At 36.4% G+C, this 27,929-nt stretch overlaps 1 protein-coding gene across 1 annotated transcript in view; it reads left to right on the forward strand.

Annotated features, from left to right (window-relative positions):
- LOC112052114 (receptor-type tyrosine-protein phosphatase kappa) overlaps positions 1–27,929 on the forward strand; it is a 161,524-nt gene that overhangs the window by 68,926 nt on the left and 64,669 nt on the right. The window contains exon 2 of the mRNA XM_052887713.1: positions 11,502–11,966. Coding sequence (XP_052743673.1) covers positions 11,771–11,966 — 196 coding nt within the window. The 5' untranslated portion in view covers positions 11,502–11,770. The remainder of the gene's footprint in view (positions 1–11,501; positions 11,967–27,929) is intronic.

Here is a 27,929-nt window from a genome sequence, read left to right on the forward strand (position 1 = left end):
TTGTTATAAGCAACGCCTAAAGTATCATCAAATGACTTGTTATTTTCCCCAATAATAAATTACAATGATAAACAAAAGTTCTGACAGGGCAACTAGTGGCGTGAATTGCTACTATTTGCTACCGACCTTTAGTAGAATCATGATGATGCAAATCTTGAATCCATGCCAAACGATTGTATTGAGATTTGACGATACTGCATACATTCTAAAATTTTGTAACTCTTATAGTTTTTTATACTAGTGGACGTTCGTGGCACGGCAAAAAAATTGTGACAATAAGATAAAAAAAATAATCAAATAATCAAACCTAAACAATTCATATATGAGTCTTGTCCCTGAACTGATGAAGTATTGGTACAAAGTATCAACACGATCTACAAATAGCTCTTTGATGTCTTGATTGATCGTAGTTTGATTCGGCCATCATTTATTCGTGCGCCAAAACTGAAAATATGACGTATCAAATTGAAATCGTATGATTGTTTACCGTTATTCGCCAAATAGTTGATTCACAGGGAAATTTATGTCTGTCTGAGGTCCAGAATTTGGTGTAATGGCGTTGCAATATGATGATGAAAATTGCATTTTATAATTGGCTAACTTGGAGGGTTTGAACCCTTAAAACCTCAAAGAAAGAAAGAAAAAAAAAGTTCATTTAGAATACACATCACACAAAAGAAAAAGAGAAAAAAAACAATTATTTAAATAGTTTAGAACTAGCATGATGTGATCCTAAACCGAAGGTTGCCTGGAACAAATTGCTACTTAGCGATAAGGCCGCCTTTTATATGCTAATCTCTTTTTAATATGTTTTTATTTCACTTGTATTTGTCTTTGTGGTGTGCAAATAAAGTATATCTATCTATCCTAAAGGTCACAACGGTCTAAGCTTCCGTTCTTACGGAAATTAAATTTCAAAATCGATTTAGTAGATTCATAGGATAAGCCCTACAATTTTATAATCTTTATCTTTTTATAATATTAGTATAGATTAAGAGGATTAGGCTATCAGATTCTCTCGTTCTACATAATGTGACGACTCTTCGCCAGGCTTCCAGTTCCATTATTTTTTTTTTAGTAATAGGCCACAAATACGTCAACCCTAATTCAAATTTGGAATATTTGAACACCCAATCAAAAGCTCATGCAAAAATGATTTATTTTCCGGTATCAAAACTCCGTGTCAGAAGATAATTAAGCTAATATTAATCATTGACCTCATTTGATTTACGAGTGTGGGCCGCGGGATATAAAATCACCGATGGGGTGTCAACGCGTCGTAAATATATAAGTGCCGACAGTTCCTGACACTCCATTGAGGATAAAATGGGTAGGAAATTCGCGCCTTCGAAATTTTTAACCTTCAAAAGTCATAATTTCAAATACAAATCCATTTAAAAACAAAATAGCTTCAAAATCCTGAGTAATATTTTAAAGCGAATGTGAGTTTTTTTTAACGATTTCACGCCTAAACCACGACACAGATTTGAAAATTCACAAGCCAAAGGCCAAAACGTGATCAGCATATATCATCATCATCATCAGTAACAGCCAATGGACGTCCACTGCTGGACATAGGCCTCTTGCATGGATTTCCAAACAAAACGGTCTCGAGCTGCAAGCATCCAGCTGCTTCCTGCAACCCGCTCGATGTCCTCGGTCCACCTAGTGGGGGGTAGTACTAACACTGCGTTTTCCGGTGCGGGGTCGCCATTCCAGCACCTTGGGACCCCAACGGCACCTTGGAACCCCAACCCCATAAAATAGCAGTTATACATCACATAGGCTACTTTTTATCCCCGTATTTTCACAAGAACGGTAACTTCGGGGGTCCGCAGGCATTTTCTGGTTGAAAAATAAGTTGCTTGTAGAGTAAGCATAATTAAAAATAATTATGCTTACTTTAGAGTCACAAGCACTGGAAAAGTCAGAACTGTTCATAATTACACTAAGTTTACTAAGTTGTAAGTTTCTGAAGAGGCTCTTTCAAATTATTACAGTGCCTAACTACCAGAGATTTTTTAACTTCGTCTGTTGACTTGGAAGCTTGTATATCAATAGTTTATCCAGAAACAGCTTTACGTATTTCTTTTTAGTCAATCTGTGAGTAGGTTAAGTTTTAATTTTTTTAATTGAATTATATTTTTACCCGACTCCTATAACAACAAGGGTTAATTTATCTTTATAATCTAGTCAAACCCTGGACCCTTTGGGATGGGAATGATTTTCGGATATATATTCATATAATATTCATTTGCAGTTTATTATAGATACTTTAGCTGACTCATATAGGTATGACCGCTAATTAAGAAGAAAAATCAAACAAATTGGCGGAAAATACGACATCCCATGCCCATTTATTGAATTAAACAAAAATAATTCCTCTCCCGAGCTTGAAAAGTCTCTGCAGAAAATACTTCCAAAGTGGAGTAGGTAATTTTGTCCAAGATTATATTCCAGCCGCATTTACTAATGGACCAAGAATGGGTAGAACGTGCAAGTGAACTTGGCTATTCGGTTAAAATTTCAGCATACATTTCCCGACCGAATAATAAAAGGAATACCTAGATGCAACTGACACGTTTGTGAATGATATAAGTGTATCGCTTCACTGGCGACAGTAAGACAAAATGTTGCTGGACATCCATTGCATTTTAAAAATAGCAAGATAAACTGAATTAATTTACAAGAAATTTTAAGAAAAAGAAAGATTTGCACTATCGAAAACTATGCAAAAGTAACTGAATACACTTTAAGTTAGCAGCAACAAGACAAAAATTAACTGTATACTGTTTAGATTAGCAACAAAAAGATAAAGTAACTGGACACCCATTACATTATATAAATAGCAAGACAAACTGACTTAATTTACAAGAAATTTTAAGAAAAAGAAAGATTTGCACTATCGAAAACTATGCAAAAGTAACTGAATACACTTTAAGTTAGCAGCAACAAGACAAAAATTAACTGTATACTGTTTAGATTAGCAACAAAAAGATAAAGTAACTGGACACCCATTACATTATATAAATAGCAAGACAAACTGATTTAATTTACAAGAAATTTTAAGAAAAAGAAAGATTTGCACTATCGAAAACTATGCAAAAGTAACTGAATACACTTTAAGTTAGCAGTAACAAGACAAAAGTAACTGTACACTGTTTAGATTACCAACAAAAAGACATAAAATAACAACATCATAATCCAACAAAGTAAGGACATCATTTAGATAAGTGACATTAAAATAAAAAGTAACTAGACGTTATTAAATGGACATTATTTAGAATGGAATATAATATAAATAATTTAATTGTTAGCACAACACATAACTACATAATAACTTAAAACTCTTGAAAAATGGACAGCATGAGTGACAAGTAGCTAGTGAACAAGACAGACAAAAAGTACCTAACTGGAATCCACCTTTTCTATGGAAGATAGGCTCGTATTTAACCATGATCTCTCGTGATGGTAAGTGAATAGGCTTGATCTAGGCAAGCGTATCCCATTTTAGAATATATCTATATCTGAGATTGGACGTTTGCCTAAAAGATGCCTATTCACTCTTGTTTAACAGATTAACGAAAATAAGGCAAATAATAACTGGACTTGATTTAGATTAACAACAAGACAAAAATTAGCTAGATTCGATTAGCGAAAACAAGGCAAAAAGTGGACATCATACGAGTAAATTAGCGGCAGCGTGGCAAAAAGTTACTGGACACCATTTACTTTAGCGACAAGATAAAATCTCGACACTATTATGATTAACGCCATTTCTCTTACTCTGCAATCATTTATTTTAGCGGTTAAATTTTTATTATTCATAAACTGCCTCAGCTGTATTCTGGTGATGAGGTTTCGGCTAGCTTACCCCTACCACGGCACTCAGCGTTCCGTTAACATGTCATCCAGAAACCAATTAGGGGATGTCTTTGATAATGGTTTATTCAGCCCCCTATTATAATGGTTTGCTGGCGTGCTGATATCTTACACTGCATTTTCGCGTAATAATGTAGATTAGGTAGGATAAGAAGTTGAAAAGAATATTTTTATAAAATAAGTGAAAAGATATTCCTTTCTTGGTATACTAAAAGATAACCGCCATTTTGCTCGCTTGGTATTTTGACGACATTTTATAACGGTTTCATTTAATAATAGTTTCCCTAAATTTGATATGTTCTGCGATCTATCTCTGTGCCAAACTTCATCAAGATCGATTTAGCGATCCGTATGTAAGCTCAAAATTTTTTCAATATAATGTTACAAATTCCTCGATTACAGGGGGTATTAACATTCATTATTAATGTTATTGAGAGGGGAGGTATCAGTAATGATATAAATAAGAGGGTATTTGACTTGAGCTCAGTTGTTTGTTAGGCAGCGTAGACACCATCACGCTGCCAGTCGCGTTAGTGATTTTGTGCAATAATGTGTTGTAATTATTGTTGTTGTTACTGTTGCTGCTACCCGTCACGGCATACTAAGTTCAAAAATGCACTGTATATTTTCCAAATATTTTTCAAAGCTGAAAAATCTTCAAAAAATCGCAAATGTGTCGTGTCACTACTGTGCACTGACCTACATCCGAGCTGTCGACGCCGGTTGCCACAAAGTATTGTATTCATTTCTTCCAGACTGTTCTGTAAGAGCTGTCAATTGTGCACTGTAGAGCTCATTATGAGGAAAATGTTTTCTTTTTCATTTCTCACAATAATTTTGGAACAAAACACGGAGATCAAAGTTTAAAAGATAGTTAGTTTAAAAGATTCAATGTCTGATCTCTTCAAATACACGGGTAATAGCCAAGATGAAAAAAACAGCAAAACCTTTTTGACGGCCTCCTGGCGCAGTGGTATGCGCGGTGGATATACAACACGAAGAGCTTGGGCCGATTGCGAAGATGAAAGTTGTGCTATCGCGTGCGTTATCACACTAATATTATAAAGGCGAAAGTTTGTGTGTGTGTAAGTATATGTAATACCGATTTGAAATTTGGAATGGAAATATATTTTGCTCTGGATTCGTACATAGGCTACTTTTCATCCCGCAAAAATCCATGGTTTCCGCGAGATTTGTGAAAAACTGCATTCCAAGAGGACGAAATTGCAGGCGTCCGCTAGTATTTTCATAATTTTTGGAAATATATCATTCTAATAAATTATTCTTATTATAGAAGTTTTTCTCTGGCATATATAACATCCATAATTTCATGTTAGTATTTATTCAATTTACTGATTGAATCGAAAGCAAATATTTTATTGATATCTCTACTCGTACGAGTATATACGGTGATATTTATGAACTCCGTATTTTGATGTATCTTTACCTGTCCTTGAATAACATAGCAGATATCTACCATAGTAATTCATAAAAAAATATAAAACGCTATAGTTGCCCTTACAATTTTTGAAAGTTCCCCTCGATTTCTCCTGGATCCCATCATCAGATCCTGAAATGGTGACAATGGGACCACCTCGGGAGTATACCCTTTCAAACAAAAAAAAAATTCAAATCGGTCCTGGCGTCTCCGAGTAATCAGATCAGGTAACATACATACAAAAAAAAACATACAGTCGAATTGAGAACCTCCACCTTTTTTTTGCAGTCGATTAAAAAGGAGGGATAAAATTGACTTTATTAAAAGTAGAAGGGCAAAATAATGGGCAGATAAAAATAAAAATATAAGAGATGTACGATAGAAGTTAATGGAAACAGAACAGACCATGTAGCCAAGTGGCCATGGATTCTCTTTCTAAGATCGCAAACGCTTCGATAACTAGAAAAATGTATGGGAATGGCAGATCTTAATCACGTGACCTGTCGATAGCGAATGTCATTCCCATTTTCGAAGCGTTTGCGATCGTAGATAGAGAATCTACGTGCCACTTGGCTATAGGGGCAGGACGTGTTTTGCCGACCTTACTTAGTTAATTAACGACAGGAAGATATTGAGAAGCGTAAAAATAATTGGTTCGTCTTTGGGATTCCGCCATATTGGGATTTAGAATGACGTCATTTAGACAACTATACTATGTCATCTTTTTATCTTTATAGCAGTATACTTGTATGTCTAACTTTTGACGGCCTCTGTGGTGCAGTGGTGTGCGCAGTGGATTTACAAGACGGAGGTCCTGGGTCCGATTCCCGGCTGGGTTGATTGAGATTTTCTTAATTGGTCCAGATCAGTCTGGTGGGAGGCGTTGCTAGTTACGTACGTAGACGTACCGCCAAGCGATTTATCGTTCCGGTACGATGTCGTGTAGAAACCATAAGGTATGTAGCTTGCAAAAACTAAATTATTTGCAAAATAATTTAGGGTAGTTGGAGATGCCTAATCATTTTAACATTTAATTCTATATTTAACTCAAATTAACAAGTCGAGTTAAATAAAGATCGTAAAAATGCCATCTAATTTAATATTTCATATACCCTTATCCAAAATTACTAGCCATAAAAAACCAATATCGTAACTGCAAAAAACGTCGTCGAAAAGTTAGAGCACTTTATATCAATTCTCACGTTTTTCGTTTATTACTCGAAACTGGGAAACTTTTTTCACTTGTCCGCTTTTTAATTGTAGAGAGAGAAAACAAATACAGCCTGCGTATTTTAGTACCGCTCCATAATGGTTCAATAGCCTGTCGTGCCCAGAATTTCGTGGTTTTATACCCATATTTATAGAACAAAAAAAAAAACATACAGCGGAACATAGAGTCTTCACCTTTTTGGAAGTCGATTAAATATAAGGACAATAACCTCGTAGCAGCAGTCGGGACGCGGCATCACTTTGATAATTCCACATAAAGCTATACTATTCTCTATTCTTAAAGACAAAGACAAGACAAGGTGTATGCATACACCTTGTCTTGTCTTACAAGGGACTAGGTATTATACCTGCAATCTTTTGTGTATGTATTTTAACTATTTAAACATTTACAATTATATGAGAATTTTAGGTATTATTGTAAAATTGAATCTTTATCTATACTAATATTATAAATAGGTAAAATTTGTAAGTTTGTAACAATTCTTTGTAAGGGGTAATCTTTGGAACTGCAGGTCCGATTTTAAAAATTCTTTCACCAGTAGAATGCTACTAATTGATTATGAAACACGGCTAAAACTCACGTGATATTAGGTCGAAACTAGTTAGGTAAAAAAAAGTAGGATGCTACGTTATTGGGGAGTGCTATAGGCTTTATTTTATATTTGTGTAATATATAACTACTGAGTTGTCACGGGTTTTCTCGTCGTAACTTTGTCAGCCTATGCTGTACTTCAGTTGTCAAACAATTCGTGCAACATTGGTGCTTCGTGGCGACCTTTCGCAAAACACCGTTTAAGATACTTTCTGGAGGCGGATTACCACCTAAAGAAGGTGTGCTTGTAATATTAATGTCAGAAATAAAAATAAAATTGTTGCACATCACACTAGGTTACAAAAAAATAGTAATTCTTTTAAGGGCAATCGCATACGTTTTTATAATAAACTGCCACACGAAATCACTGGCATGTCTCTCAATAAGTTCAAAGTTTTTATTAAACGTAAGCTTATAGAAAAGTCGTATTATAGTGTCAATGATTACGTAAACGACAAAATTGCTTGGAACTGAAATGTATTACATGACAGGCTTCTTATATGCCTATTGTTAAATGGTGATGAAAAAGGATAAACCTGGCTGAGTTTGTTGTGGGCTCTTCTCGGACCAAGGCGCGTTTGAAACCCTCGTAACTTTAATTTCAAGTTTTCGAATAATTATTATCACCATTATCTTAAGTTTAATTAATTACCTGACGTTTTGAAAGAGCTTGTAAACTGAGCCTATTTGAAATAAATGAATTTTGACTTTGACTTTGCCTAAAGTTACCTATCACAATTAACTATGTAGGAGCAGCACTGACAACGTTTCAGTTTAAAAAAAAACAAATTATAGAACCTCTTCGTTTTTGAATTCCGTTAAAATTTGACGAAGGTATGGCAATCACAGGCCTTCGATCCATTAACAAATAGAATAAATAAAGGGAGGAAATCTAATATACGAAAGGGGTGGAAACCAATAAAATCAATTCTGATTCTGCCAACGGGTAGTTATTACACCGCGTCAAGGGTCATATTTTTTGTTTGATGGTATTTTTTGTGATTTAATGATCAAAATATGAAAGTAAATATATGACCAAGTTGATTTAATTTGGGTCAATCAGGTAAACTTTTTTTGAATTACATATCAAGATCATTAAATTGTTCTATTCATTTGAGCTAAGTAACTCAGTTTAGTTGAATATCAACTAGCGGACACCCGCGACTTCGTCGGCGTGGAAATCAATGTAAACTTTCAAGCCCTATTTCACCACTTTAAAGTTTGAATTTAATATTTTTTTAATCCCATTATATTTTGTTATTTTTTTTAAGATTTATGAACAAATTTTTAAAGCTGTAACTCTAAAAATGAAGAACTTTCCATACAAACTTTCAACCCCTATTTCACCCCCTTTTCATTTTATTTTTGCATTAAAAAGTATCCTATAACCTTCTCCATATTATGGTCTTAAACTGTGCCAAGTTTCATTTGAATTCATTTAGTACCGTATTCACTGTTAGAAGTCCTTGCAAGAGGCATATGTCCAATTAGATTGTTCTTGATTCACCACCATGTCGACCTTTATCTTAAAACATTACTAAATAACACACTATAATATAATGTTAAATCAAATATCTATACTAATCTATACTAATATTATAAAGCTGAACAGTTTGTTTGTTTGATTTTTTGATTGATTGAACGCGCTATTCTCAGGAACTACTGGTCGGATTTGAAAAATTCTTTCAATGTTAGATAGCCCATTTATTGAGGAAAACTATAGGTTATAAAGTATCCCCATATTCCTACGGGAACGGGAACTACGCGGGTGAAACCACGCGCCATCAGCTAGTAAATCTATAAATTAAACTACTACGAAATATGTTTAACGTACAATTAGTCGCTGTTGTCACAGCGAGATGAACGTATAATACTAATGAATAAATTAACCTGGTTTCAAATTGCCCATGCAGTAGCTCGCGATCTAATACTAGTATGTCAAACACGTAATCAGGCACAGGCTATATATATACCAATATTATAAAGAAAGAGGAGTGATAGCCCAGTGGATATGACCTGTGCCTCCGATTCCGGAGGGTGTGGATTCGAATCCGGTCCGGGACATGCACCTCCAGCTTTTCAGTGGTGTGCGTTTTAAGAAATTAAATGTCACGTGTCTCAAATGGTGAAGGAAAAACATCGTGAGGAAACCTGCATTCCAGAGAATTTTCTTAATTCTCTGCGTGTGTGAAGTCTGCCAATCCGCATTAGGCCAGCGTGGTGGATTAGTCTAACCCCTCTCATTCTGAGAGGAGACTCGATCTCAGCAGTGAACCGAATATGTGCTGATAATGATGAATATAATAAAGCTGAAGAGTTTGTTTGCTTGTTTACTTGAACACGTTAATCTCTGGAACTACTAGTCCGATTTGAAAAATTGTTTCCGTGTTAGATAGCCCATTTATCGAGGAAGGCTATATATTACTCCCGTATTTATACGGGAACTGGAACTACGCGGGTGAATATAACAATAACAGATGAGAGTAAATATTTCTAACTAGCTGACGTCGCGCGGTTTCACCCGGGTGGTACCCGTTACGGGGATAAAACAAAGCCTATAGCTTTGTTTTATCCCCGTACTTCTACAGGAAGTTTCTTCCTCGATAAATGGGCTTTTTAACACAAAAAAAAATATTCAAATAGGACCAGTGGTGCCTGAGATTAGCGCGTTCAATCAAACAAACAAACTCTTCAGCTTTATAATATTAGTATAGATGCGGGATCTTAGGCTATAAGTTATAGCATAATAGTGATTGTATCAGGCTTATGTATGTTGAACGGATCAGCGCTTAGTTTACACAGGTTAGGTTTGCACAAGTAATTACTTACTAGGGCTGCCTCTGTTTGATTGTAGGGCGGAATTAGGCTTTTGTTAATGTCATGAATATACTTCGGTAAATTGGCAATTGCTTCGTTAGTTTAGTGTAAAGGTCCCGAACATTTTATGCCTCGTGCTATTTTAGTCGGTCTCTGGTAAGTTAGCTAAGTTTGCTAATTATTTATTTTAAACTAACGGACGCCCGCGACTTCGTCTGAATTTAGACCTCTTTAATCCAGCCATTACAGTAGTATCGCTGTAAAAATGGAGTAACTGTCTACCGTTTTCCCAACATTTCCCTTCACTGCTCTGCTCCTATTCTAGCGTAATGAAAAGTATACTATAACCTGCCCAGGAATATGAAAAATGATTGTACCAAGTTTCGTTAAAATCCGTCGAGTAGTTTTTGTTTCTATAACGAACATACAGACAGACAGCCAGACAGACAAAAATTTTACTAATTGCATTTTTGGCATCAGTATCAATCACTTATCACCCCCTGATAGTTGTTTTGGAAATATATTTCATGTACAAAATTGACCTCTCTACAGATTTATTATAATTGTAGATTGTAATTAATAGAAAATTCATTTTAAATTTATTAATTTGCGAATTAAATGAAAATTAACCAAATTGTATAAAATATATCACTAAGATTATATAATGATTTATTTATTTTGCTATCATCCGCGAAAATTCGGCGAACCCATGCGACAACGTCACCCAGGTCCGACAAAATACTCTCTACGTACGTTTCACCCCGAAACCGGAGCATCCTCAGGAGATGTTGACTCTACAACGTGCAATTGCACGTTGTAGAGACCTGGATGACGTTGTCGCATGGGTTCGCCGAATTTTCGCGGATGATAGCAAAATAAATAAATCATTATATAATCATGATGAACTTCCGCAAAGTAACGCCTGCTTCTATCCAATATATCACTAAGTGATGAATTTCCTAACAATGCTTTTAGCATGTATTTAATATTAAAACATGAGCCACTACATTACTCTTTACGATCATCTAACATGATTATTTCAACAAAATTACGGTAATTAACGGTTTTCGATAAATTAATGTTATAATTTGCTGCTTTTACTATTATCTATACTAATGCCACTTTACGACAAATGACGATAATTTTGCGATTTCGTTGAAAAACAGTGTTAGATGATCGTCGTCATCAACCCATATTCAGGTCACTGCTGAGCTCGAGTCTCCTCTCGGAATGAGAGGGGTTAGGCCAATAGTCCACCACGCTGGCCCAATGCGGATTGGCAGACTTCACACACGCAGAGAATTAAAATAATTTTCTGGTATGCAGGTTTCCTTACGACCGGACCGGATTCGAACCCACACCCTCCGGAATCGGAGGCAGAGGTCATATCCACTGGGCTATCGGCTCTCGGTTAGATGATCGCAAAAACGAAAACAGCTTATGTTTTGATACATGATTGACAGACAGGTCATAAAAGTCATTTATTCAACCTAATCTAACAAAATAAAAATAATTAATCATAATCTCTTTCTTTTGTTACAGATGACAACTTCCACAACAAAACAAAACATGTCCGTGTTATGATATAAAAAAAATTATAAATAGTGTACATAAAATAGTGCTAAATTCCAGTGTCATGTGTCAAATTACTTTATAATTTGCTACGTAAAGTTTCCTGGAAAATCACCAAATAACAAAAAGGAAAATTGCGGGAACCGATGGTCGTAAATTAAAAAATGCGCTGCTAATAAAAGTCATACATCCGTAGTGATATATATATAAAATTTTGTGTGTCCGGTTTTGCGGTCGCGATGTCTTCAAGGACGGGCCAGAGAGGCACGTCCGTTGCTACCAGCCAGAGGAAGCACCGCTCCAGGTCTACCCCCAGGTATGACCTGGAGAAGAAGCCGAAGAAGAAAGACCTGAAGACGACGGGCACCACCAGCTTGGTCTCGATTCCCAACAGCATAAAGCTTACTATGCTCAATAGCGGGCTCATATCCTTTGGTAAGTATTTCAATACTTTTAAATATTGGATAGAAGCAGGCGTTACTTTGCGGAAGTTCATCATGAATATATATTAATTTTTATTTATAAATAAATTTACTTTGCTATCATATGACGGCCACGTGGCGCAGTGGGTAGTGACCCTGCTTTCTGCATCCACGGCCGTGGTTTCGATTCCCACAACTGGAAAATATTTGTGTGATGAGCATGGGTGTTTTCTAAATAAAATCTTGAAAAATATTTTTTCTGTAGTACCTAAGATGCGGATCAATGGATGCGCTTTCTATACAAAGATTATTTTTTTATTCTTTACAAGTTAGTAGTCAATCATCTTACCTTATGGTAAGTGATAATGCAGTCTAAGATGGAAGCGAGCTAACTTTTTAGGAGGAGGATGAAATCCACACCCCTTTCGGTTTCTACACGACATCATACCGGAACGCTAAATCGTTTGGCGGTAGGTATGTCATTGTCGGTAGTGTGGTAACCGTAAGTGTGGACCTAGACAAATTAAGAAAATCTCAATCGGCCCAGCCGGGAATCGAACCCAGGACCTCCGTCTTGTAAATCCACCACGCATACCAATACTACGAACCGTTTGATGTGATGCGTCCGATATATAAGTACAATGCGGGTATGTGGACGCTTACTATTTGACCGACTAATTACAAAACACAGCTTTTTGTGTGATAAAAACTTAAAATCGTAAAATTCTCGGATACACTGTATCAACTCCTGTTTCGTAAAGCATAACATGAAACGTTAAATCTAATCAGTATGCAACGTAAGCAACGATGTTGAATTCCAACTCCAATACACGAGCCCGCACCGAAACGGCCGCAGTCTCGAATCTAGCGAATTTTCCACTTTGTTACGTTCCAACTGAATATATTCCGTCACTCACTTTGAAGGAATGCATCTGGAATGCACTCATGCTAGAGTCTATATTCATGTGTTTTATTCAAATACGGATTTCAAAAAGCTTTTAAGGAATATCAAAAAGACTGCCGACGCGCAGATTGGGTCAATTGTCATAAAATAACAAGGAACACCATTTTTTAGAATTGCTGTTTTTTGATCCTTTAAAAGGTTTTTAAAAATATGTATTTAAGGGTTTTCATTATAAATCTAGCGAATTTTCCACTCTGTTACGTTTCAACTGAATGTATTCCGTCACTCACTTTGAAGGAATGCATCTGGAATGCACTCATGCTAGAGTCTATATTCACATGTTTTATTCAAATACGGATTTCAAAAAGCTTTTAAGGAATATCAAAAAGATATCAGATTGGGTCAATTGTCATTAAATAACAAGGAACACCATTTTTTATAATTGCTGTCTTTTGATCCGTTAAAAGGTTTTTAAAAATATGTATTTAAGGGTTTTCATTATAAATCTAGCGATATTTCCACTTCGTTACATTCCAATTGAATATATTCCGTTACTCAATTTGAAGGAATGTATCTGGAATGCAATCATGCTAGAGTCTAGATTCATGTGTTTTATTCAAATTCAGTTTTTAAAAAGCTTTTGCCGCGCAGATTGGGTCAAATAGGCTACTTTTTATCCCGAAAAAATCCATGGATTCCCGAGATTTGCGAAAACTGATGATTTTGATGATATGAATGTTTGTTACTCTTTCACGCCTCGACTACTGAACCGAATTAGCTGAAACTTGGTATTAAGATATATTGTAGCCTGGATTAATACATAGGCTACTTTTTATCTCGGTTCCCGAGGAATTTGTAAAAAACTAACTTCCACGCGCACGAAGTCGCGTGCACTAGTATGAGTAGATTCCTCACTATAAAAATTCACTATCAAATTGATTACAACAGCCTACGATAGTTTGCGTTCCTAGAGAATTGACGTACATAGATAGTGTGAGTCATGTGAGTCATGTGTACGGGATATGTTTTCCATTATCAGTTTTACAAGCATCTGCCGACAGATGACGCACTCGACGGTGTTAAGCAAACAGCTCGGGCCTTTTAGTATCAGTATTTGACGTGCACCCATCCACAACCATCATTGGCATAGGCGTATATAGAGGGTGGGCCGGGTGGGCCGTGCCCACCCTAGGATTTTGGGCTACCAATGTGAAATTCTAATTTGATACTAATAATACACTTAATGTTGGAGGCCAGGTCCACCCTAGGAAATAATCCTAGATACGCCAATGATCATTGGAATGTATTGGAAACTATACAGCGTTTCTTGAATGAATACTGTTTACTAACAAATAAATTAGAAATTAAGGTAGAAAATGCATGTCATTTCATAACTTACTAGCTGACGCTGCGCGGTTGCACCCGCGTGGTTCACGTTCCCGTAGGAATATCGGGATAATATAGCCTATAGCCTTCCTCGATAAATGGGCTATCTAACACTGAAAGAATTTTTCAAATCGGACCAGTAGTTCCTGAGATTAGCGCGTTCAATCAAACAAACAAACAAACTTAATGTTATGTTTTTAATAATTTTCTGTTCACAAAAACTGAAGAACTAAGAGGGAGTATTTTGTTATTAGTAATTATTGATTATTATTGTTGTTAGTGTTAAATTTTGAAATACAAATTATGGAAAATGTTTGTATTTGCGGATGTCAAGGAGATGCGTGACGTTTGTGTGGTATGGGTTTCACGGACTTCACCACGCTGCTTGTAAAGACTCATTATGTAGGTATGATCTTTATTCTGTGCGTTTTAGTAACCATGATAGGTATATTTATTTTTATAGTTAACTTATCCAATGGGGATGATGACTTGATTTGAATATATTGATTTTTATGATACATTCGGGTAAATAAGGCCAATATTAACAAATTTATACATAAAAAGCAAAGATTTTCTGGATATTTTCAAACTAAATAAGAATAAAAAAATTCAAAATCTGTTAAAAATCTTTTATTTTAATTAGATAAAAATTCATACAGTTTCAGCTTTCTTACATAAAATGTGTCATTTTTTAATAAATGAACTATAAACATAAACACACAAATAACAAAGATACTAGTAATTTTGTTTAATCGCCCATACAAATCTAACGATCATTATACATATACCTACGACGTCATTAATTCATACCATTTTGCAAGGCGCGTTTTTTAGGGATCCGCGGCAGCGCCGCAAATCTGACCCTTCAGATCTCTGTAGCTCCAAAAGTAATGATCGCAGATACCCTGTTACTTTTACAAAATTGCTATACTATTAGCATACTCTTAATATATATACATTTTTTTTTTTAGTCTCTCAGTATTCCTGCAATCTGTCGTGAGACATTCAGCGGGATTTTAAGTATTTGAATTATGGCGTGTTTGATGCGAAATCCAGTGATTTGCCCAAATATAATAATGTAGCGTCTATTTCATGACATCTTGTGGTGCTTGGTCTCATGAGCCTTTTGAAAGTTGTGCCGTACCAGCTCTTTTGTGTAAAGTGGGTTTCCGATACTACGCCATTTGTTTCTAAAAAATAGTTTAACTTCTAAAGAGTGGTGTGAAAGGCCATTTGGGTTCCATAAAACTATTTGGAGCTGCTCGAATTTTGATATAGACTGACTTGATATACAATTTTAAAAACTGTCATCATCCCTATTTTACGTGTAACGCAACGGTAATGACGAAGGGAAGGGCATTCCATATTATATTTGCAATGCGCATATGGAACGAGGAATTAAACCGCTTATTACGTGTCCAAAGGAAACCTACATCGTAGCGGGTGCATATCACTGCGATACTTGGCAGCACTATAGCTAATAGAACGGCAAAGGGAGATGAAGATCAAACAATTCCTGAGCACACTCCGAATTATATCTTGTATAACACCGACAGACAGGCAACTCGGTGATGCTCCAAACTTTGTAGTGTAGTGCTTTTCACCCACTTGTCAACGTTTTGTTGCCAAGTGCCAAGCCATTGTTCCTAGAGAATACTGATATTATACTGATTCTGATGTACTTAGATTTCAAATTCAAAGAATTCCTGAAGTTTTATTAATTTTCATTTATTTTTTAATACCCTTTAATTCTACACCACAATAATTAGAAAACAAGCGAAACAGAAACATGAAAAAAAAAACAAATACGTACACTCGAATTGAGAACCTCTTCCTTTTTTTGAAGTCGGTTAAAAAGAAGTGGAATATAAAAGCCGGCTTTATCGCTTAGTAGCGATCTCTACCAGGCAACCTCAGGCTTAGGACTTATATTAGGACTGTAGATAATTGACGTAGAGAAGTTTATAAATGCTAAACACTTTTGAACGTCAAGTTATAGTAAGTCTAGACTAGTCCAGCCTCTTTTTTTTTATTCTTTACAAGTTAGCCCTTGACTACAATGATGGTTAGTGATGATGCAGTCTAAGATGGAAGTGGGCTAACTTCTTAGGAGGAGGATGAAAATCTACACCCCTTGTCCGATTTGTTGTTTTCTGTCTTATTTTATGAGATCAACCCTGTGATTGAAGAAACACATCGAAGAGACACATCGAATTGCTTCCCATCAAAACTAGATGACAAATTGTCAGTGCGTTTTGTTTAAAAAAAATCCATCCACTGTCCACCATCTAAAAAGGCATTCACTGGCTTTCGTTGTTATTTTTCGGCACATCCCTACTCCCCAACTGGATGACGACTGTGTAGTTCCTAAACAAAAGCTTACAACTCTTTGCGGAGCCCTTTTTTTAGGTTTTTAGGGATCTGTAGCCAAATGGTAAAAACGGAACCCTGTCTGTCCGTCCGAATGTCACAGTCACTTTTTTCTGAAACTATAAGAGCTGTTGAAACTTGGTGAGTAGATGTATTCCGTGAACCGCATTAAGATTTTCATACAAAAATAGAAAAAAATAAATTATTGGGTCCCCCATACTTAAGACTAAAACTCAAAATTTATTTTTCAATCAAACCCATACGTGTGGATAGGTCTTCAAAAATGGTATTGAAGTTTCCAATATATTTTTTTTCTAAACTGAATAGTTTGCGCGAGAGACGCTTCCTAAGTGGTAAAATGTGCCCCCCCCCCCCTGTAACTTCTAAAATAAGAGAATGATAAAATTAAAAAAAATATATGATGTAAATTACCATGCAAACTTCCACCGAAAATTGGTTTGAACGAGATCTTGTAAGTAGTTTTTTTTTATACGTCATAAATCGTAATCGTAATATGTATATATTTAACGTGTATATGTAATTAATGAGCAAGAAGTTTACGTTACTTGCTGCTACAGAACCCTTCATGAGCGAGTCCGACTCGCACTTGGCCGCTTTTTTGTAAATAAAATCCTCAGTCGAATGACTGTCAAAAAATGCTTTGCGACAGAATTTGATTCAAAAACAAACACGTGCTCGGTCGCCGCGCACAAATTGTCCCCTGAATTATTCGCATTCAGGACGAATTTAAAAGTCCTAAGGACTTTTTTCGACAAACGGAATATTTTACTACTCTGCGAACTGGAAATTGTACGATTTTTTTTTCACTTTTCTGATGGAAATTTTATTTTTGCATTTATCATTTTAATTAAAGTCCGTACGAGGACACACATACATACTCGTTCAACTGTTTAATTTAAAATATAAAAGATTTTTAATATTGATATTGTCACTATAAAATGTTGTTATAATATATAAAAATGTTGTAGCTAATCTATATCTATATCTATACTAATATTATAAAGAGGTAAAGTTTGTAAGTTTGTAACAATTCTTTGAAATGGGGTAATCTTCGGAACTACTGGTCCGATTTTAAAAATTCTTTCACCAGTAGAATGCTACATTATCGGGGAGTGCTATAGGCTATATTTTATATTTCTATCATATATAACTACTGAGTTACCGCGTGTTTTCTCTTACAGGTCGGACCGAAAAACTTTCTTATTCGCATGCGCTGCCTCAACCATTGCGTATAACTGAAATAAATGTATGAAGGCTTTTTGAACCTTTAAAAGTTCTACAAAAAAGTCCGCGACACCATATATCTATCTTTTATATTTTAGCAGATATAGTACCTTTAGTACTTTAATAATTTATTTAAATTTTAAACTAAGGTTTACGTCATTATTTACACAACTAAACTTAAATCCTTATCAAAATAAATTATTTAATAATCACAAGGATATTATAGAGATAAGATTTGCCCTTTACAGTATGTTAATTAGTTATATAGTTTCGGAGATAATACAAAATTATAATCTGAAAGTCGCAGAAATGCCGCTATATGACGCCCCGCGGTTTCAATTACGTGGTTCCCGTCCCCGTGTGAATATGAGGACTAAACATAGCCTATGACACTCGCAAATAATGTAGCTTTCTATTGGTAAAAGAATTTTCCAAATCGGTCCAGTAGATCCAGAGATTACCCCCGACAACCACACAAACTTTACCTCTTTATAGTATTAGCATAGAAGTCGCTTGGGAAATTATAGTCTTTTGGTCATTGCACCACGCACAAAAGGCTGGACCAATTTTGCTGAGGGTAGGGATAGGATAGAGGTAGGGAAGGGGTAGGATAGAGGTAGGGTAGGGGTAATTTAAGGAAAGTGTAGGGTAGGGGTACGGATAAGGTAGGGGTAGTGTAGGGTAGGGGCAAGGTAGAGGTAGGGGAAGGATATGGAACGTATAGGGTAGGGGAGGAGTAGGGTAGGGTAGGGTAGGGGTAGGGTACGGGTAGGGTAGGGTTAGGGTAGGGGTAAGGTAGGGGTAGGGAAGGGTTAGCAGTAGGGTAGGAGTAAGGTAGGGTAGGGGTAGATTAGGGGTAGGGTAGGATAGGGTATGGATAGGTTACGGGTAGGGTTAGGGTAGGGGTAAGGTGGGGGGAGGGTAAGGTTAGCGTTAGCGGTAGGGTAGGAGTAAGATAGGGGTAGGGTAAGGTAGGGTTGGGTAGGTTTACGAGCAGGGTAAGGTAGAGGTAGAGAAGTTTACATCAATTTTTACGCAGACGAAGTCGCGGGCGTCCGCTAGTTACGTAATAACTTGAGACAGAAGGTCCGTAATTAAGTTACCGACTGAATGAAGTAACCGACTTGGTATAACATGGATCTCACAACTTATTACGACGGTACAACTGAGTTACGAGAATTGCTATATTTTACAAGATGTTGTGTTGTGCTGTTTATTAAAAATAATGAAATTACACATACTGTATAACATTGTGACCTTTTGATCACTTTAAAGGCGGTGCAAACACAGCCACACAAACAAAACTCAAGCCGTTTAAATCTAGACGTTTTTGGATTTTCAGACAGTTCTTTGCCGTCGTTCTTTCAGAAACGGCTTTAATTAATACGCCACTGGCTTAGCACCACTGCCTTCAAAGTGTTCAGAAAGTAGCACATACGATGTTATTTTTCGCGTTATTATCATTTTCATTTATGTGATTTTGAAGTCGGAACTTGTTTCTCAAAGAGATTTTATCTTTTCCGACTCGTTAGAGGGGATTGGAAATATTTCTTAAATATTAAATATTTATATTCTTAATAAAATCAATCATAGGTATAAAATGTGTAAAAAATAGATATCTATTATCTATTACTGACTTTATTCAACAAAACAAGCCCCAATCTTTTTACATCTCTTTCATTCGTTTAAACAAATTTTTAATCCCACCATCTATGGTACTTTCAGCAAAGAGAGTATTTATAGTAGAAAAAGATACTTAGCTGTATATTTTTAGATTTTATTAAATAAGAAATTAATATTGTAGTTATTTACCTAAGTACACAAAACATCCAAATATTAATTCATTCATCTATGACATATATCAAATATTAGTTAACTCTCTACTGGACAAACTCTAATATTTCAACGCCTCATTCATTTATCCAAGTAGACAAATTTTCAACCCTAAAGTGGGCATTTTGCAAAGAGCGTTCTCATGTATGTCGTAGGTACGTATTTTATTACACTTTGAAACTTTCAAAACTTTAATTAAACACTAGTTTCTCTGTGATTAAACCACGAAATTACTTAGTCTGTGGCCCAAAGAGACAAAGAGACCGAGCACCCTGTATTTATTTAAAAGAAAAAACTTGCTTTGAAAGCAAAACAAATAACTTTTTGTTCACGTATTTTTAAAAGTCACGCAGGCGTAAAACGACGAAACGTCGAATAGCCGTGCAAAATTTGTTTATGTTGTGGTGACTTTTTGATTTTGTTTATTGATTTGACTTTAATTGATTGGAGCATCTCCGAAAGGTATATATATATACCTATACAATATATATTATATCTATATATTATACAAGATTCTCGTATATTTCGATAGAGATTGAAGTGGAAGGTTTGTAAGTATAGTTTACTAGCAGACGCTTTGCGGTTTTACCGGAGTAATTCCGGTTTCCGTGGTATTTAAAATAATTTATGTAACTCGGTAAGGATGCAACTAATGGTGAAAGAATTTTTTAAGCCGGTTAAGCAGTTTTTGAATTAAATCGTGACAAACGACAATGGGCGTATACATCGCAGGCGTAGTAAAGAAGCTAAAACTGTAACTGATAAAGGGATTTTAATAGATTTTGAAATGTTATAATCTTATTTATTTTGCAAATATCCAGACAATCTTTGCTTTTTATGTATAAATTAGTTAACATTGACCTTATGTACCCGAATGTATCATAAGAATCAATATATTCAAACCTAGTCATCAACCCCATTCTTTCTGAGTCAATTGACAACTTAATCTACTTATTATGTTAACAAAATCTATATTATCGCGTACGAAGCCTTAGTTCAAAACTAGTTTATATCAAAACACGATCCTAGATTCAGTAATATAGCGACTGGAGATTGATGGTCCGACGTCCACCATTCTAGGTCATCCTTTTGAGAGTATTGTACGAGTATGAACGAAATAAAAACGTTCCATTTAGGATATCAAATGATGGAAGATGTATTTGTATGAAGAAATATCCAAAGAATATTTAGGTCAGATATCTATGAGTATACTAATAGTATAGAGGTAAAGTTTGTGGCGTTTCTGGGGGTAATCTCTGGATCTACAAAATCTATTTGGAAATCACACTTCACACTAATATTATAAAGGCGAAAGTTTGTGTGTCAGTGTGTCAGTGTGAAAGTGTGTAAGTATATTTGTTCCTCTTTTACGCTGTGGCTACTAAAGCGATTTGGCTGAAATTTGAAATAGAAATAGATTTTACTCTGGATTAACACATTTGCTACTTTACATTCCGGAAAAATGAATGGTCCCGCGGGATTTCAGTGAAAATCTGAATTCCACGCGAACGAAGTCGCAGGCGTCCGCTAGTCCTCAACAAAAAAAGAAAAGCCTCAATAGCTCAACGGTAAGAGCGGTTGGACTCATCACTCTTGGGGTGGTGGTTCAATCCTCACCCCGTTGGTCTATTGTCCTAGCACAGTCTTTCCCGACTAGTTTGAGGAAAATGGGAATATTGGTCATATTATAAAAATCCTTTTACCACTAAAAAGCGAGTTTGTGAGTTATTTGTGAGTGTCATCTATACTAATATTATTAATGCGAAAGTGAGTCTGTCTGTCTGTTACCTTTTCACGGCCATAGCGCTTAATCGATTTGGATGAAATTTAGCATACAGATAAATTGGACTTACTTTTTATCTTTGGACTTACTTAATTCTTTTTATCACGCAAAAGTTCAAGGTTCCCGCAGGATTTGTAAAAAAATAAAATTTCACGCGAACAAAGTCGCGGGTACTACTAGATTATATTTTATCTCCGCATTCCCACGGGAACAGGAACTATGCGGATGAAACCGCGGGACGTCGGCTGTTAACTAATAGGTATTTAAAACTAAGGTCATCTTTTGAACTATTATGCAGATTGTTTATTTTTTGTCCCCCAGTTTTGTGGTGAAAAATTTGTAGAGATGTGCTGACTATGAATTTTGCGGACTAGCCGGCACATCTCTAAAAAATTCTACATCACAAAGCAGCCCCTGTAGCCAAATGGCACGACGATTCTCTTTCTACGATCGCAAACTTTTCGAAAACTAGAAAAATGTATGGGCATACCTCCAGCTTTCCCGCGAATTGATCAGGGGCCCACCAACTGATCCAGTGGGAAACCGCGTAATACGGCGCTACTCCGTGAAACGAAAGCCTTCAAACGATTGGTAAGATAGGCAATGGATACTTACGGTCGAAGTGTCGCGAGTTGACCTGGGTTGGTTGGCCCCAGCTGACGGGCGAGTAAGTGTGTAATGTGTCTAGAGCAAGTCGAGAATTGTGGAATTCAATGTGTTCTTCCGTCTGCAGGCCACCACGATCCTCTATCACAAGATCTTGATAGATCTTGATCACGTGACCTGTCGATAGCAAATGCGATTGTAGAAAGAGAATCGTCGTGCTTCTTTTCGACAGTAACAGGAATAAAAAGTCCAAATAAATTTATATAAAGTCACGCGAAAAAATATTCGATTCTCCATACAAATTTTTATCCCCCATTCAAATTTTATTTTTGCTACAAAAGGTAGCTTGTGATTATTCTTCTTCAACGTTCATACTATATAGATGGCCGTGTAAGTCGAGTTTTGAAAGTAATTTTTATTTATAACAAGCCCATTCACTGGTAAGGAAGCAAAAATTTCATTCATGACGAATCAGTCGCCGATCTTGTTTTGTTCCCACGAATATGCTTACGGATAATTTATTTTTGTCTTCCTTTCGTACTTTTATTTTTAACATTTATGCTTCCACTCCAATACCTTTGTGAAGTGGTTATGCTTGTTTGCATTCCTGGTTTGGGCATTGAAATATAAGTAGTTAATTTTATTAAATATTTGGTTAGTTTTAGAAAATGTAAATAGATATGAATGATTATTTTAAAAACTTGACTTCTAAAAAATCTTAATAACAGCGCAGAAAGAGAGACAGGAAATTGGTGGTAGCTTGAGAAAATACTTTATTTAGCTATCGGTCTAAGTTATTGTAATTAACAGTTAATAGACAATCGTTTTTCAGCAACGTGTCCTGAGGTGTGATTCGGCTATTATATACTCATCGATGTATTATTCGCCGGTAACAAGTTTTATAGAATTTGAACTTTATTTCTATAGAATGCCAAAAATAAAAAGTCACTAACAACGATGTTGCCATGGAAATGAGCGATGTCACATCGCTGTAACTTTACAGAATGCAGGGGCTGGGCTTACAAATTAGCGTCTCCATGAAAACAAATTTCACTATACTCATAACACTCTTCGTTTATCGACTTTCTCCACGAGAAATTGGTTTTATTCCAAACTAGCGGACGCCCGCGATTTCATTCGTGTGGAATTCAGTTTTTCACTTAACCCGCGGGAACCATGAATTTTCCCAGGATGAAAAGTAGCCTTTGTGTAAAACACGAGTAGAATCTATTTCCGTTCCAAATTACAGCCATATCGCTTCAGTAGCCGCAACTCAAAGGTAACAAACATACATACTTACACACAAACTTTCGCCTTTATAATATTAATCTGATAACAATATTTTTAACTGGCTGGGCAGATTGAGATTTTCTTAATTTGTCCAGGTCTGGCTGGTGGGAGGCTTTGGCCGTGGCTAGTTACCACCCTACCGGCAAAGACGTACCGCCAAGCGATTTAGCGTTCCGGTATGATGCCGTGTAGAAACCGAAAGGGGTGTGGATTTTCATCCTCCTCCTAACAAGTTAACAAGCTTCCAGCTTAGACTGCATCATCACTTACCATCAGGTGAGATTGTAGTCAAGGGGTAACTTGTAAAGAATAAAAAAAAAAGTCTGATAACAATTTTTTTTCACAATCTTAATGAAACAAAATCTATATATTATATTATATGTACCTATATGCTGTAAGCTTGGCGTAATTTATCATTCAAAACAGCACCTATACTGAATACCGTAGCTGACTGTACCAACCCGAATATCAATCAACCGACGTTCAACCCGCCCCTGGAGAGATCAAAAGCTTTGGTAATCTCGCTCTGTTTTACTACAATCATTATTTTTCTCTCTTTCTCTCTCTTTCTGTTTTGCGTAGAAAATGTGTTTTTGTTTTCACGGCTTAATGGTCAGTTTTCAAACTGAAAATTGGTTTAAAAAAACAAATTCAACCAACCGTTATGCTTCCATTTATAGTTAAGTTTTGTTTTAGGACTGTACATTGATAGCTTTAAATGTAATACAATGTATATTTGTATGCCTGTTTTTAGCTTTAGATCTAGAGCAATTAATGATTGCTCTTCAGCAAATTAAAAGCGTAGTATGACAATGCTAATTACGTAAGGTATTTATATATTTATCAATAAAATATTTCTTTTCTATTTATTCAGCTCACTGCTGAGCTCGAGTCTCCTCTCAGAATGAGAGGGGTTAGGCCAATAGTCCACCACGCTGACCTAACGCGACAGACTTCACACACGCAGAGAATTAAGAAAATTCTCTGGTATGCAGGTTTCCTCACGATGTTTTTCCTTCACCATTTGAGACGCGATATTTAATTTTTTAAAATGCACATAGCTGAAAAGTTGGAGGTGCATGCCCCGGACCGAATTCAAACCCACACCCTCTGGAATCGGAGGTAGAGGTCATATCCTCTGGGCTATCACGGCTCCTTTTAACGGCAAACAATCAATCAATCCAGAAATAAAGCTATTAAAAGTTAAATAAAGTTCACGAAAAATTAAAATTAACAAAACTATTCGTCCAAAGCAGATTTTTCCTGTAAATTCGTTAACACCGTGTAAAACAACACGCCTGAAAATTGGCACCAAATGGGAGCAGTCGACCAAGTGCTTGAACTTCAAACACGATGTCCGAATATCGTCAAATTTTCATTGATAAACTCAACTGGTTGTACAACTAGTATGTTGACAAGTTGAGCACAGGCGCTGAAAAGTGCTCTGACGAATGCCACCGAAATACCTCTTGCAGTGTCAATGACAGCGCGTCATTCTCGTGACATTCCCCTCTAATTTCAACGTGCGTAGTCTTTTATACTGTACCCACAGATTAATCAATAATCGGCAGATGGAGCGCACGGAATACGATTGTGACGTAACCGTCTCAAATACGAAATTGAAAAACGAATACATTCTCGAGTTAGTACGACATGAAGCATCGCATCAATAACTTTTAATGTTATTCAATAAAAATGGCGTCTTGTGTTTAAATATTTTAAAAAATGTTTACAAAAACTAAAGAAATAAGATGGAGTATTTTTTCATTAGATACATATTGTTATACTGCTGACGCCGCGCAGTTTCACCCGCGTGGTTCCCGTTCCCGTAGGAATACGGGGATAATATATAGCCTATAGCCTTTCTCGATAAATGGGCTATCTAACACTGAAATCATTTTTCAAATCGGATTAGTAGTTCCGGAGATTAGCGATTAATCAAACAAACAAACAAACTCTTCAGTTTTATAATATTAGTATAGATTAATTTACGTAATTGTTGTTAGTGTTAAATATTGAAATACAAATTATGAAAAAAGTTTGTATATGCGGTTGTCAAGGAGACGCGTGACATTTGTTTTTTTTAAGGGTTTCATCGGCTCCGTCCTGCTGCTTGTAAAGACTCACTCTGGATCGTTCTTTACTCAGTGCATTTACGTAAACAATTTTCCAAGCAACCTCGTCCTTGGTTGAATAATAAAAATTTCATGACAAGATAACATTATCTACAAAGTTTTCGACTAGGAACTTCTTTGTTTTTCGAGCAAAAGTTGCTAAAATGATTGCCTATATTCGTAAAAAAATGTACAATGAACGCTCCTGTCTTTCTGTAAAAAAGTCACTCAACACGAAATATAACCGCTTGACGTGCATAGATGAAATTTGGCAGGGAGGTAGTTTCTAGTTAGTAGACGTCCGCCAAGAGCGGATTTTGCGAGGACAAAGTCGCGGGCATCGGCTAGTGTTATAATATAGGTATGTACACTAGCTGAAGCCGCGTGGTTTTATCCGCGTGGTTCCCGTTCCCGTATGAAAACGGGGATAATTTAAAGCCTATAGATAAATGGCCTTCCTTGATAAATGGGCTATCTAACACTGAAAGAATTTTTCAAATCGGACCAGTAGTTCCTGAGATTAGCGCGTTCAATCAAACTAACAAACAAACTCTTTAGCTTTATATATATTAGAATAGATATATTTTTGTCCTCACGATCAATTTCAAAACAAAATTTTTATTATATATCCACCATTGTCATCATGACAATAATTAAAATGGTTCCGCACATGTAATTATGAATTTAGCTTTAGTTCTATGTTCAGTGGTTCCGCATACGATAGGTCGACACTCAGAACTTGAATAATGCACGCTACCTATGCGATTGTCTATAGCTTGGCAACTTCGTTCGTAACACTCCCAATGGCCCGCGAGGGCCGGGGAGCGTGTAGCGATGAATGAAAAATCCACGACTGATGCACCTCACTTCCCCGCACGCACGATTTCCGACCCGCGCAGCCATTCCCCCCGTCACCCGCTTATCTACGAACTTGCCATTACATATCGCTATCTCTTTCGTCCCATTGCAACGAAAAAGACAGCGATATGTTTTATTTCGCCGCTATTGGTAGCCAATAAATTTCACTCCCGTCACGAGATACGATGACGCATGCTAGGCGTACATGTTTTTTTTTGGAATTCCGATAAAACAAATACATTTTCGTGGAAGCTTTGCAATTTTTCCATAAATCGCCGTGTCCAGCTTATCTCGGCATCCAGCGGGGCGCAGTGAAAAATTGTTTCGATAACTCATGGACTACGACCTGGAATTTACCGCGTTTATTTATTGATGGTTAGCGTTTTGCTTTATTACTACACTAGCCGCGCGTGCGATTTTACCCGCGTGGTTCCCGCTACCGTAGGAATACAGGGATAATTTATAGTCTATAGCCTTCCTTCATAAATGGACCATCTAACACTGAAAGAATTTTTCAAATCAGACCAATAATTCCTAAGATTAGCTTCAAACAAACTCTTCAGCTTCATAATTTTAGTATAGACTAGCCGACGCCCCGCCGTTTCACCTGCGCAGTTCCCGTTTTTTTGAGAATATGGAGATAAAATATAGTCTCTGATACTCACAAATAACGTGGCTTTGTACTGTTAAAAGAACTTTCTAAACCGATTCAGCAGATCCAAAGATTACCTCCGTTAATACCACAAACTTTAAACAAAGGTTCTATACGGAAACAACGCAGGTGAAACCACGCAGCGTCGGCTAGTCTTTTACAAAACTGGACAAATGCGAGTCGGAGTCGCCTATCGAGGGTTCCGTACAAATCATTCTTCGATTTCTAACGAAGAATGATTTGTACGGAACCCTCGAAACCAAACCTTCAGAAAAATAACTGAAAATCTGCTGAAGTTTGTACCTCTGATAGGACTGATTTGAGCATATGGTTTTAACTTCAACTCTATATCCCCACGCAACACCAATAAAGTGTTTGACAATCCTATATACTTATACCTACCTACTTAGACAGACATACCTATACTGTGGTATGCGCGGTGGATTTACAAGATGTTGAAGGAGGTCCTGGGTTCGAACCCCGGCTGGGCCGATTGAGGTTTTCTTAATTGGTCCAGGTCTGGCTGGTGAGAGGCTTCCACCATGGCTAGTTAACCTACCTACAAAGACGTACCGCCAAGCGATTTAGCGTTACGATGCCGTGTAGAAACCGAAATGAGTGTAGATATTCATCCTCCTCCTAATAAGTTAGCCCGCTTGCATCTTAGACTGCATCATCACTTACCATCAGGTGAGATTGTAGTCAAGGGCTAACTTGTAAAGAATAAAAAAAAATAAGAAACCGAAAGGAGTGTGGACTTTCATCCTCATCCTAACAAGTTAGCCCGCTTACATCTTAGACTGCATCATCACTTACCATCAGGTGAGATTGTAGTCAAGGACTAACTTGTAAAGAATAAAAAAAAATAAGAAACCGAAAGGAGTGTGGACTTTCATCCTCATCCTAACAAGTTAGCCCGCTTACATCTTAGACTG

This window comes from Bicyclus anynana, chromosome 20 (genome assembly GCF_947172395.1).
Source record: "Bicyclus anynana chromosome 20, ilBicAnyn1.1, whole genome shotgun sequence".
Lineage (NCBI taxonomy): Eukaryota > Metazoa > Arthropoda > Insecta > Lepidoptera > Nymphalidae > Bicyclus > Bicyclus anynana.